Raw genomic sequence first — 12,420 nt, 5'->3', positions numbered from 1 at the left:
AACACGACATTTCTGCCTTGTGGACTGTGATTTTCTGCACTCCCACTTTTCAGCTCTTCAAATACCAGAGTTCTTCGAGTACCTCACTCTTGAACCAAATAAGAGCTTCTGATGAATTCTTCTTTTGATGATGCAAAACTCTCTGACCCATCTTTATGAATTCACTTTCCAATGCTGAGCACTAAATCCTTCCTTCATCCACAATTTTTCACTATTATTGTGATTGAAGAAAAAATCCAAGCAGAGATTTAGCATTTTTAAGAAACCCCTTTGCAATAATTTAATGATAGATTTAATTTCTGTTTGCATTAGCACATCCTTAGGGCTGAAATGCACGAAGACTGCCAAATCTACACAGATACTTTGATTTTGTTCTGTAGCTTACAGAAAAGGATAAATCGGGAAGCTCTTCAAAATAAAACAATTTTATTATATTCCCATAAACATGCACAACCACAATATCTTATGCAAGTGTGAAAGAGATGGGTTTGAAACTTAGTTGAAGTTATGCAGATCACAGTTTATTTAAAAACATAAACAAAAAAAAAATCAAGATCACAAAGTACAACATTTCTGAGCACTTGTCATATTGAGATCCCATTACTGAATCTACAACATTATCAAACTGTGGTACCACTTTAAATGCTACAGTAAGTATAAAAAATATGTGGACACTCTACTTGGCATTAAATTACCCAGTAGTTACAAATGTGCTGTAAAAGGCAGTCCATATATTACACTTATTTGTTTCAAGCACTTTTCATACTCATTGTTCAGTTTCACAGATTCCTGTACAGCATGCTTTAGATCTTCTACCTCTTCAAAAAAACCCTAGAAAAACCCAAAAATATTCACCTTAAACTTTCTTTCAAAGACATTCTCAGTAAGAGCTAGTCAGGAGTTCGGTTATTCCAGAGTTCAAAGACACTTTCTATATTTTTATGTGTGTATGGCTGAGTTATGCAAACACAGCTATGGTGAGATACCACAATCAACTACAACTTTAGGTAATAATTTAATAATTTCTGCCCTGAACACACAAGCAGAGTTCAAGTTATGTTAAAGAGACTGGAATACAGACTAATAATAGGAAAGATTAATTAAGAAAAGGAAAACATATGGATTTACCAGACAGCTACAAAATGACAGTCCAATATGACAAGGGAATCATGTCACATTCTGATCCTTTGCAAGTGAAGTCAGAAATTGTTGGGAAATATATGGACAGAAGAGTATAATCACCCAAGACTTTGTTTCACCAAACCTTGAATGTTCTAGCTACCAGAGTAACAATGTATCTACCTATAACCATCTATATTTGACATTCTCCTCCCTATTCTTCCAACATGTTTTTTAAATGAACAGCTGCATACATCTTATATAACACACACTGACCTAAAACTACCAAAAAACAGGGCCACTGATAAAAAGCCACAACCTCAGGTTTATGTATCTCTCTCCTGCAAGATGAAATTCTCAGCCACAAATTGTCCCTGATTCCCAAACACAGGGATCTAGAACTCACCCTGGCTCAATGTTCTACAAGTTTCACATCCAATGAACTATCACCCTCTTTTACTGTTACACCTGCAATTAATACCATAACATTATTTAGTTTGGGAGAAAGGACTGCTAGGTAAGAAAATAGATTCTAAACAGAAAACAAAAAACAAACATACAAACAACAACAACAAAAAACCACCAGTGAAAAGAGGAACGAGCAAAAATCAGTTTAAACAATTTGTTGCTGAAAATAAAACTTCATGTCAGTATATTAAACTGAGTCTTCTATAGTTAGGTAAGATCTCATCATCTTGTTACATAACTTTAAGAATTACCAAATGTTCACATTTTCACTTTTTACACCTATCGATCTAACAAAGCCTCTGCCCTCCCTAAACTTGGAGTTTTGTCAGAGGCATAGCTTTGACATGCTTAAGTTCAAGGGAAAACAGTCTTCCTTAGCTGAGCAGCCTTTTAGGACATGAATGTTTTGAGGAGCCATTCATTTCCATCTCTCTCAGAATGCTACACACTGATTTTTTATGTATTTTACTTGATAACAACATATGTTCAGCCTAAAGATGTTTCAGTTCAGGCGGAAAAGTTAGTTTTTCAAAAATCACCTACTGTTAAGCTTGTCTTAAAATAAATTACCTTGTCTAATCCAGCTAACTCATTTTTTAGTGCTCTCTTTTCTGCAGACAACTTTCCATTTTCTTTCTTCAGCTTTTTAATCTCCTTCAACAATAGCTCTATATTCAAATGAAAAAAATGTAGAGTTCAACCATCACAGTCAACGTCCCCCTCATATGAATCATATTACAGCTAAAGAGCTGCCTACCTTTTGTGATATTAGAAAATGATGGTTCAGCTTCTTAAAGTACCTTTTTCATACAGTGATTTATTCTTAAGAACTGGCCCAGCATATTCCCAGGTACTATGAAAGATAACAGGATCTGCCAATTGGATAATCTGAATCTGCCAGATTCTTAGAATGTAGGATTATTTTACTTTACAATCCACAAAACACACATCACATGCCTTGATTACATTTTTCTGATTTACAAGCGGGTCACATCAGCCCTTGCTGACAGCACATTTCCTGAAAATTATGCCTACATCTCATCCATCTCTTTTTATGCTTTGAAGTGGAAGATTACACCTGAAATTCTGGATTTACTTATGTGAGGAAGGATGTGCTGAAACCAGCACCGTCCAGGTTTATCCAATGTTTTAAACCTAAAAAGAGGTTCTTTTTGGTCTCAGTGCCTGAAAATCAAAGAAAGGGGCAGCAAACATTATTACTGAGAGATCTGCATAGATACATCTTACTAGAATAAATACCAGCCCTAAATACAGCCACGCACTCCCACCCATGATTACACCAACGGACCAGTTTCAGAAAAAGAGAAAACAGCAAACATTTTATCACAAACAAAAAAATGCAAGGCTGAATTCTAGATTACAAAATGCCATTTTTACGTAACAGGTTTTCAAAAATGAAAAAGACATTTTAGATACTGCTGGTTGAAGAAGAAGAAATAGCCTGGAGTGGCCTCTAGATCAGAAATGAAATGCATTCTCTCTGCTAGGCATACTGGAAGGAACATCATCAGATACAACTATACCATTACCTAAATATCTACTGCAACAGGATTCCTTCTTTTCAGAAATGTCCCTGTGAGAAGTTACTCCTCCCTCTGGGGTTTGACTTCTTTTTCCAGAAACAGCACTGGTTTTCCAAGAAACCTTTTTGCATTCCAGTTGCTCAATTCTTTGCCTCTGCTCTTGAAGATTATGCTCTAGCTCATTAATTTTAATCTGTCAAAACAATTTTTTTAAATGCATAGAAAAAACACAGTTCAACTGAATACAACTGGAAACATACCCTGAATGCAAACCCAGAGCTTAAAAACTACATTCACCCAAAGGGTCTGAAAGGAGAAAAAACAAAGGACAAATGAGGAAATTAGACTGGTCGGCTGCAATGCTCGATCTGTGCCACAAGAGGCAATACCCACTTGAACTGCTCCTGGCCACACAACCCTACTTTCACTCCAGTTATGATGCCAGACTCCTTGTACAGCAAGCCCATAGACCTTGCTACCCAACAGGAAACTCTTTGCTTTCATTTGGTTTGCTTACTGCTGGATTTCTGAGAAAAATCAGCTCAGGACACGTGCAGAAAAATACCAGGGCTGGTGCAAGACAGGTCACAAGGTGCATATACAATTGGAAGGACAGGTAGGTGGATGAGTAAAGAAAAAAGCAAGGAAAGGGGAGACAGCTTTCTGCTTCAGACACACCAGTGACAGAGTTCACTTTTAAAGGAAACTACAGGCTACTCTCCATTATCTCTGTCATGGGAAACAAAGTAAGTATAAAAAGAGAAGCATGGTCTCATTTCACAAATGTAAGAATTACTTTCCAGTCTCCCTACAAGCTTATGTTTGGCTGTTTGATACCAGCTCCTACAAATTCTACTTACAGTGAGATTTTTAATTGCTTCGCTTTGCTCCTTGTTTGTTTTGGTTTCTTTAACATAACGTTTCTGTAGCTCATTATACATCTGAAGGAGTCTAAAACAGAAGAAATGCATAAATTGCTGTAAACATGAAAGACATCCTTTATGGTAGAAGTGTTAGAGATGCCCCACAGAGATCACTTGGGCTGTAGCTGTGCTGCAGAGACTTGTAACAGAAATACTCAAGATGGCGGTGAATGAAACATGACTGTCAACACAGAAAGAGAAAGCACCAGAAAATAACAGCAAAGCAAGTTAAAAGAATTGTCTGTATGGATGGCAAAGAATCCTTTTTACTCAGCCAGACTGAGGACCCTGCTGTTTTTGTCCAACACACAAGGCCACGCTCCAATTAAACCTCGGTGCAAATCAGTCTTTGAGGGAAGACCCATACACCAGCAACAGGAGGCTGCCAGGGACTTTGCAGCATGTCACAAGCATCATTGCTCTCCCCATCAGCACAACACAAAGAGAAAAAGAACACTCCTAAAGGATTTTTAAAAGTTTCTCCAGTAACTAGTTTCTTACCACCAATCAAGAACCCATGATGAGGACACATGAGGCAGTTCCCAGCTCTCTGTGTTGTACAAAACATCTCATTGCTTCCAAGTGTGTGGGTGTGAGGATATGAGTGAATGAAATCAATGTGAAAATGAGTGGGTAAAATAAATGTCAAATAAACAGATTAGGGCTGTTATCTTTCCCTCTGATATTATCTTGCATCAAGTTCTGCTGTACTAATTTCCTACCATATTTCACAGTATTCAGCCAACATATATGAGGCCCACAATTTAACTGATGGACATGAGCAGACATTTTTCCTATTTTTTCAGAAATTCTCACAAGAGCTGCCATTCATAATAAGTCATGACTGCACACCACAAGCAGGAGATGAGCAATACTGTAGCACAGCACAGCTTTGTAAAAGAACATATACACAGATGCTCGAAAAAACAGCTAGGTCAGGTTATCTACGTGCAATCTAATACAAGGCAGGTACAGCATTCAGTTCAAAGACTAACTTGGACTTCTTCTACATGAGCACCTAACTAGGAACTCAATTCCAGCCCAGAGTCAGTCAGCCAGCCTGCTTATGTAGCTATGTACCTTGCAAAGAGAGTCTGGTACACTGTAAAGGTATTAAAAAAAAATAAAAAGAAGATGGGTCTTCAACAGCCACCTAAAGGAAACACTAAAAACAGGGCACTTGGCCTCTGTGTAAGACCCACAACCCATTTATGTAAGTGGACAAAAAGCAGCCTTTGAAAGGATGGAGCAGCCTGAGTATTTTACACCCAAGTCATAGGCAGATAGAGCAATATTTTACGCAGCTTGCCTAGTTGTTAAAATGTTTCAGTATATTTCTTTCTTAAAGACAAGCTTTTGCATCAGAAAAGCAGTTACAAGAGTTTAAATCTACCATTAATTGGCAAACTACCATAAGTAGTGGTTCAACTCTAAAATTAATTAGACTGAAAAGTAGAACTGCTTCTCTAGCTTATTTCGAAAACAGTATCAGCCTATAAATTTTATATGCACATAACACTGAGCAATATAAAATGAGCTGAGAAAGGTTCCACAAAACAGAAGATGAAACTACAAAATTCTAGGTTAAAAAATCTACAAAAACCATCATATGTGTGCACAAACACATGAAGGAGGTTCCTGGCTCACTAAATTTTTCTCAATGAACTACTTGAGAAAGAAATCAATTTTGTTCTTTGTTCAGCACTATTTTCAAGTTTAATCCAAGATTTTGTAGTTATTTTTAAAATGTGAATGATTTCCCATTGTTTCAAAGGCTGAAAGCCACTTGCATAACAGCCAAAAAAAATCAACTGACTTAACCATGAACATTTTTTACACTAAAGAGAAGAATAATTCTGTGAAGAAGCAGCTTCCAAGAACTCACCTGACACTGTCACCCTCTAGAACCAGATCCTTGCTGTCTCCACCTTTATGCCATAAACAGGTTTCTGTTTGAACCTGAACACTTAATTGAAACAAACACAACAGCTTCATAAAATCAGATTTCACAAATTTAATTGGATCAAACAAAGCAACTGAAAAAGGCCAAGTTATTTTTCAGTTTGATTTTATGGTAGAGGTTTCCAGGCAGGATCATAAACACACCAAAACTTACAGCCTGGAAGGTTTTTGCAAACCGGTATGTAAATCCTGGCAGGACACTCTCCAAACCACTAGCACTACAGTTTTTCAGGTCCTAAGGTCTCCGTTTCTAAACCTTTTTAACAGCATTGATGCTATTCAACTTACCTTTATCTTACCATCTTTTGGTGGAAAAACAGTGTAAAAGTCTTTGCAACAGAGAGAGCATATTGGCTATGCAGGAGTACTACTTTTTGATATTAAAACTGGTTCTTTCACTACAATAAATTTTGTACGAGACACCCCAGACATCCTTTGTTCCTTTACAGGCCTCCAGCACTTTCCACCCTACCACCCTGTTCAAAGACAGCTCCTTAAATTATACAGATCAGATAATGCCTAGTTCATCTTAAGGACATGAAAATAAAAGTCCTGAAATGCTGCACTTCTTTTGATGCAAAAGAGAAATGTTTGACAATTCTTACTCTCTGCTTGTGCCACAGACAGGTGTTAACCGCTGCAGATGCAGTTGTTCTTGGATCTGACACAGATTCTTTTCTAGCTCCTTATTTTTTATGTGTAGTTTTTTCACCTTCTTGACTAACTGCTCATTTTCATCACTGAGCTGAAAAGGAAGAGAATTGAAAAACGAAAAATCAAGGAACAATTTCAAATCAAATAGTAACTAAGCTGACAGCACTTCATACTAAAACCCTCTCCCAAAAGCTTTACTACATTTGTCTTAAGCCATAGAAGCATTTGAAAGAAAATAGCAGGAAAAACAACTGGCTTCAAATTTCATGAACATTTGACTACAACAAAGCTTCTTTAACTTTTTTTTTTTAAAGGTGTCTAATGTAATTTCATAATTCATTAAGGAACGTAATGAATTATGGCAACTGGTTTTGCATTTAAAATTAATCGCAGAGGGACAAAGCATCTAAGTTTTCAGTTATACTCCTAAACTACAAATATCAGCTCTGCAACCAAGCTGGTGTTTCTTTTTGATTTAACCTCACCAGAGACAAAAAGACAGCCACAGCAGCTGAACTTCTTGCGTGCATGTCTGCTGGACCTTGCCTAGCAGTATGCAGTCGTATATATTTGACATATGTATATATATATATATATATATATATATATATATATATATATAAATGTCTTGGGATGACTTTACGATGTGTATCCCCTATCGCTGCTCTACGCCCAGAAATTAATTTTGTGCCTTTAAACCAGCACAATAACATATATGATATTTCTAGTAATATATGAAGCAATATAGAACTATATATATGTAGCAACATATAAGGCAATATATATTATATATAATACCTATAATTATATATTTAGTTATATCTATAACATATACGCACTAGATAGTGTATGTATATATGCAGCATACATATGTGTATGTATGCGCGTATATAGAAGTATGTACATCTATTAAACTACTATATAATATATACGTATATATATATACACACACAAATATATATATATATATATATATATAAAAAACTATATTGCTACAGGGTGTGAGTATACCCGACGCTCTGGGCCAGCAGAAGGAAGGCCGGCATCGAGCCCCGCGTTGCGCTCTCAGCCTGAGCTCGGCCCCCAAAGCAAACCCGGCCCAGCCGAGCCCCCCGCGCCCTCGCGGGCGCTCCTGCGCCGGGACTCCCGGGAGCCGGGGCCGTACTCACTTGGAGGCACCTGTGTACGACGGGCAGGGCCATGGCGAGCGCCGGGGCAGCGGGCGGGACAGGCCGGGACGGGCCCGGGATAGGCCGGGACGGGCCCGGGATAGGCCGCGAGCAGGGACGTCACAGCCCAGCGACCGCCCTGCGCCCCGGGAGCGCAGCCTTTCCCTGCCCCGAGCCTCCGCCTCCGTGAAACAACAGCCCAGTCCCTTCTAAATTGTCCTTAGTTTTATTCGCAGGCTCGCTTGGTGTGTGATTTTCAGGGTGTCCTGCGCAGGGCCAGGTGTTGGACTCGATGATCCTGCTGGGTCGCTTCCCTCTCAGCCTACTCTGTGATTCTGTGACTTTCTGTGACTAACAGGTACCAGCTGGGGGCATTGAGAACTCTGCCAGCCGTAGATTGCACGGATACACCAGCACACGCCAAGGGAGGGATCTCTGGAAGAGCAGGTTCTGCATCTCCCCCATCACAAGAGATAGAGGCGGGCCCAGACATCCCCCTGGCAGCAGGTAACAGCGTGCTGGTAATGCTGCTGCCCGGTGGGGAGCGGCAGCTGTGTCCTTAGTGTTGGTGGTACTTGCTATTGCTACTACTTGCTGAGCTTTGGCTTTTGTTTATAAGTATCTAAAGGGAGGGTGCCAAGAGGATGGAGCCAGGCTCTTCTCGGTGGTGCCAAGCAATAGGACAAGTGGCAACAGGCAGAAACCGATTCACAGGAAGCTCCACCTGGATATGAGGAAGAACTTCTTTACTGTAGGGTGACCACAGACTGGAGCAGGTTGCCCAGAGAGATGTGGAGTCTCCCTCAGAGGAGATACTCAAGAACCGTCTGGACAGAACCATGTGCCATGTGCTCTGGGATGACCCTACTTGAGCAGGGAGGTTGGACCAGATCACCCACTGTGGTCCCTTCCAGCCTAACCCAGTCTGTGATTCTCTGATTTGGTTTTTTTCTTTTTCTGGTATTTTTGGCAGGCCTGGCTGCAGGTCACACAGGCAGAACAAAAGCTTTTCACCCTCAGGACTGGACCTTACAGACACCTACCAACAGCAAGCACTCACCAGCCACAGGAAGACCAGCTATCACAGCAAGACTGACCCAAAGCAGTGATCATTGCCTGCTGGTCTTCCAAGCCTCTGTTATTGGCAGTTTAAAACCTTTCCTGTTCCGCTCTCATTTGCTAGGTCTCAAATCTAGGTCTTCTCTTGTTCTCTGCATCTCCTGTCTTTGTATAAAATCTTGCCTCACTCATTTCTTAAAGCACATCGTATTTCCATCATTTTTTCCTTTTTCTTTTTTATTTTTGTGTCAAATGTTGCTAGATGCCACCTGCCCCTCCATCTTCACCATGTAGCCCACCCAATTGCAGTGCCTGGCAAATTTTGCACACAACCAACCACAGAATCATAGAATGTTAAGGGTTGAAAGGGACCTTTAAAGATCATGTAGTCCCAAACCCCCTGCCATGGGCAGGGATACCTCCTACCAGACCAGGTTGCTCAGAGCCCCACCCAACCTGACCTTGAACACTGGCCAGGGCTGAGGTATCCACAGCCTCCCTGGACAACCTGTTCCAGTGCCTCACCACCCTCACAGTAAAGAATTTCTTCCTAATATCAAGCCTAAATTTCCCCTTTCAATCTGTACCCATTACTCCTTGTCCTATCACTACAGCTCCTAACAAAGAGTCCCTCTCCAGCTTCCCTGTAGGCCCCTGAATACTGGAAGGTTGCTGTGAGATCCAAACAGCCCCAGCTTTCTCAGCCTGTTGTGCCTGGGAAGAGGGTGTGGAGATGACAGGAGCTCACCACTGCCTACTTGTGAGTCCACAGTTGACCAAAAGCATGGCAGGAGACGGGTCAGGTTAGGCTGCAAGTGGGAACTGTAACTGCAATCAGATTAAGGGAAGTGTCACACACCTCTGGCTCCAGGGCACAACCTGGCATCTCTCCTCCTCCACTCTCAACCCCGTCACCCATCCAGTCAACTTCTTGAACTTCCCAGGGGTCACAGTGAAAGGTGAAAGCCTTGTCTATATTCGGCTCAGCCTTCACTGTGCTGAGCTGAATGGACACAAGATCCCAGCTCTGAGGCTGGCAGCAACCTGAGAGTCCATGTGAGGGAAGGATATGCCCGTGGTATTACCTGCTGCCAGGAATCCTGCCTGTGAAGTCTTCTGTAGTGGTTCCATAGAAGCAGCCACCCAACACTGCTAATTGCTGGAGCCTGTAACAAGTCACCTTGACTCCAAATTCCCTGGTACCAAAATTGCTACTTCAGTCAGCTAACATGGAGTGAATTGGCAACAGACAGTTCATACTGTGGAAACCATGAGGTCACTCCTTGGTAAAAGGACAGCTGGATGTAACTAGCTACGGTAGCAGCAAGGAAAAAATAAAATTGGGAGGGATAGTACCCGCCAGCAGGACAATGGTGCTGTAGAGAAAGGTAAGTCCCATTTTCAGATGAAGTAGCAATACCCTGAGATGCAATTACTCGGTTTTATTCTGGCTTATCCAACACAAACAAGGTCTCAGGTGAGGTCCTGAGGAGCCTGTAAAACAGGAATAAAAATTATATATAGAAGAAAATACAGCATATCAGGAGGTGTTGAAATCAGAATCATTTTAACTGACTTTATCTTTGGTTATTGTAAAGGACAGTAGTAATTGTTTCCCATGTCCTCCAGAGGAGAATGAGCAGAAATAAAGTTACTGTCTAGCAGAGGAGACATCTCTCATCCCTTCAACTGGATGAGAGGGAAAATTTCTTGATATCAAAGAAAAATACATGTAGTTCTTCCTCACCATATATTTTAATAAACACATCAGAGAATGATTAGGCATGACTTTGAATACAGGTATACCTAATACACACAGCACAGTGGCACAGAGCAAGTAGACAACAAGTCCCTTCCAGGCCAACATTTCAATGAATCTATGTTACTGATTTAGAAGAAAATGCACTCTGATATATAATAGAGATTCTGATATTTTGCAAAACTTTGTAAAATTACTTCAGAAATAATTTTTCCAGTGACAAAGAAGCTGTAGTGTAAGTGTGGTGGAGAGAGATCAGCACAGTGGAATCCAGCGTATCCTGCATACCAGTATCACACTGTAGACAGTACCAGTAGGATAACAGTTGTTTCCTCAGTGTTGGGAATGTCATAATCACTTTATACCATACAAGGCAAGACCACTTGAATATCAAGGAATAATACTGTACAAAGTGTGTGCAAGGCTCAATAGGACTTACGTTTCTATGGTACCCAGGTGTTTGCTTTTGGGTTGGGGTTGTTCGGGGTATTTTAATTACTGTGAGTGTAGCAGTAAAGCAAAAAGCCCAAATGGATTAATTCAGGACTTCTGCAGAAACTAGAGCATAGAAAAGGCAGCACCAGGCAGCACTCAGAGAGCAACTTAGGTCAGAAGTAGCAGAGAAAACAAGCCCATGATGAGTCTTGGGCCACTTGAGAGGCTGAGGGAGCCAGGCCTGTTCAGCTTGGAGAAGAGATGACTGAGAGGGAACCCCATCAATGTGTATGAATATTTAAAGTGTGAGTCTCCAGGATGTTCTCTGTGATGCCAAGCAATAGGACAAGTGGCAACAGGCAGAAACTGATGCATAGGAAGTTCCACCCAGATAGGAAGAAGAACTTCTTTACTGTGCAGGTGACCGTGCACTGGAAGAGATTGCCCAGAGAGGCTGTGGGATCTCCCTTGCTGGAGATATTCAAGCGCCACCAGGACACAATCCTTTGCCATGTGCTCTGGGATGACCCTGCTTGAGCAGGGAGGAGATGACCCACTGTGGTCCCTTCCAACCTGACTCATTCTGTGATTCTCATGTGTAAAACCTGCAGACTCAGTTTCCCCAGCTCTTCTACCAACACAACCAGTTCTGGGCACACTGCTGCTCTCCTGCTTACCCTGGAGCTGACGAGGCAGCTAGGCACAGTTTTTAAGACCCAAATAGTTTCAAAACTCAGAAATTACTAGTAGAACACAAAAAACCTGGGAAATAGACCAACAGAGCTAAAAGGGAAACAAGAATTCCTGATTTCTGACCTAGAAAGTGGGCCATGCAGCCCCGTTCTTTCCCACTTTTCCATGCCTGGCAGGGGAATTGAAGACAGACGGAGGAAGCAGACAACAGCCAAGTTTCTCAGCTATGCTGCTAGACCTGCAAGGAGTTTGTGTAAGACGCAGATTTTGTCAAACTAGCATTGATCCATCCAAATGACACCAAAAAAAACCCTACTTGTATCTTGATTCTCTTGGGAAAAGCTACAGCTGAAGCTCTTGTTGGTTTAATCATGCACATTATGAGCAGACATTTTCAAAACGGCCATTGATTTTGAGAGGCTCCACTTCAAAATGAGCATCCATTCTTCCAAATTAAAGATACTCGATCCATTTTTAAAATTGGCCTAAGGCTGGTGGGTAGCACTGGCCATCAGATTTTGAAGCATCCAAAATCAAAACCTAATGTTAGCCTACGTGTATACAAAAAACCCTATCATTTATACAAATGATAAAAGACTGATGTGTACTTGATTAGGAAACATGATTCCAAAGAT

General features: G+C 41.0%; 1 protein-coding gene across 3 annotated transcripts; it reads right to left on the bottom strand.

Moving 5' to 3' along the window:
• Positions 1–409: 409 nt before the first annotated feature.
• Positions 410–7,957, bottom strand: LOC138104979 (centrosomal protein of 290 kDa-like). Of its 3 annotated transcripts, XR_011148341.1 has the most exons (8): positions 7,840–7,957; positions 6,622–6,761; positions 5,940–6,020; positions 3,992–4,082; positions 3,138–3,324; positions 2,158–2,255; positions 1,526–1,587; positions 761–831 (listed from the first exon to the last, which is right to left on the bottom strand). XR_011148341.1 is itself a non-coding variant. In XM_069004415.1 (7 exons), the coding sequence occupies exons 1-7, from the start codon at positions 7,870–7,872 to the stop codon at positions 703–705; spliced, it is 759 nt and encodes a 252-aa protein (XP_068860516.1). In that variant the 5' UTR covers positions 7,873–7,957; the 3' UTR covers positions 410–702. The 3 variants fall into 3 exon arrangements, 2 of the variants coding, with proteins under 2 accessions (XP_068860516.1, XP_068860517.1); XM_069004415.1 differs by lacking the exon at positions 1,526–1,587 and having other exon boundaries at positions 410–831; XM_069004416.1 differs by lacking the exons at positions 1,526–1,587; positions 5,940–6,020 and having other exon boundaries at positions 410–831.
• Between the last annotated feature and the right edge of the window lie 4,463 nt (positions 7,958–12,420).

Source organism: Aphelocoma coerulescens, chromosome 2 (assembly GCF_041296385.1).
Source record: "Aphelocoma coerulescens isolate FSJ_1873_10779 chromosome 2, UR_Acoe_1.0, whole genome shotgun sequence".
NCBI classification, from domain to species: Eukaryota; Metazoa; Chordata; class Aves; order Passeriformes; family Corvidae; genus Aphelocoma; species Aphelocoma coerulescens.
This window is presented reverse-complemented; position numbering and strand designations above follow the sequence as displayed.

What these genes read in the sequence shown, in the direction of transcription:
- LOC138104979 (XM_069004415.1), bottom strand. Translation starts at nt 7,872, where the DNA reads ATGGCCCTGCCCGTCGTACACAGGTGCCTCCAA. An exon ending in GTCTGTGGCACAAGCAGAGA is followed by an intron (nt 6,021 to 6,621) that starts GTAAGAATTGTC and finishes GTTTCAATTAAG; the next exon opens with TGTTCAGGTTCAAACAGAAA. An exon ending in AAGCAATTAAAAATCTCACT is followed by an intron (nt 3,325 to 3,991) that starts GTAAGTAGAATT and finishes TTGTTTTGACAG; the next exon opens with ATTAAAATTAATGAGCTAGA.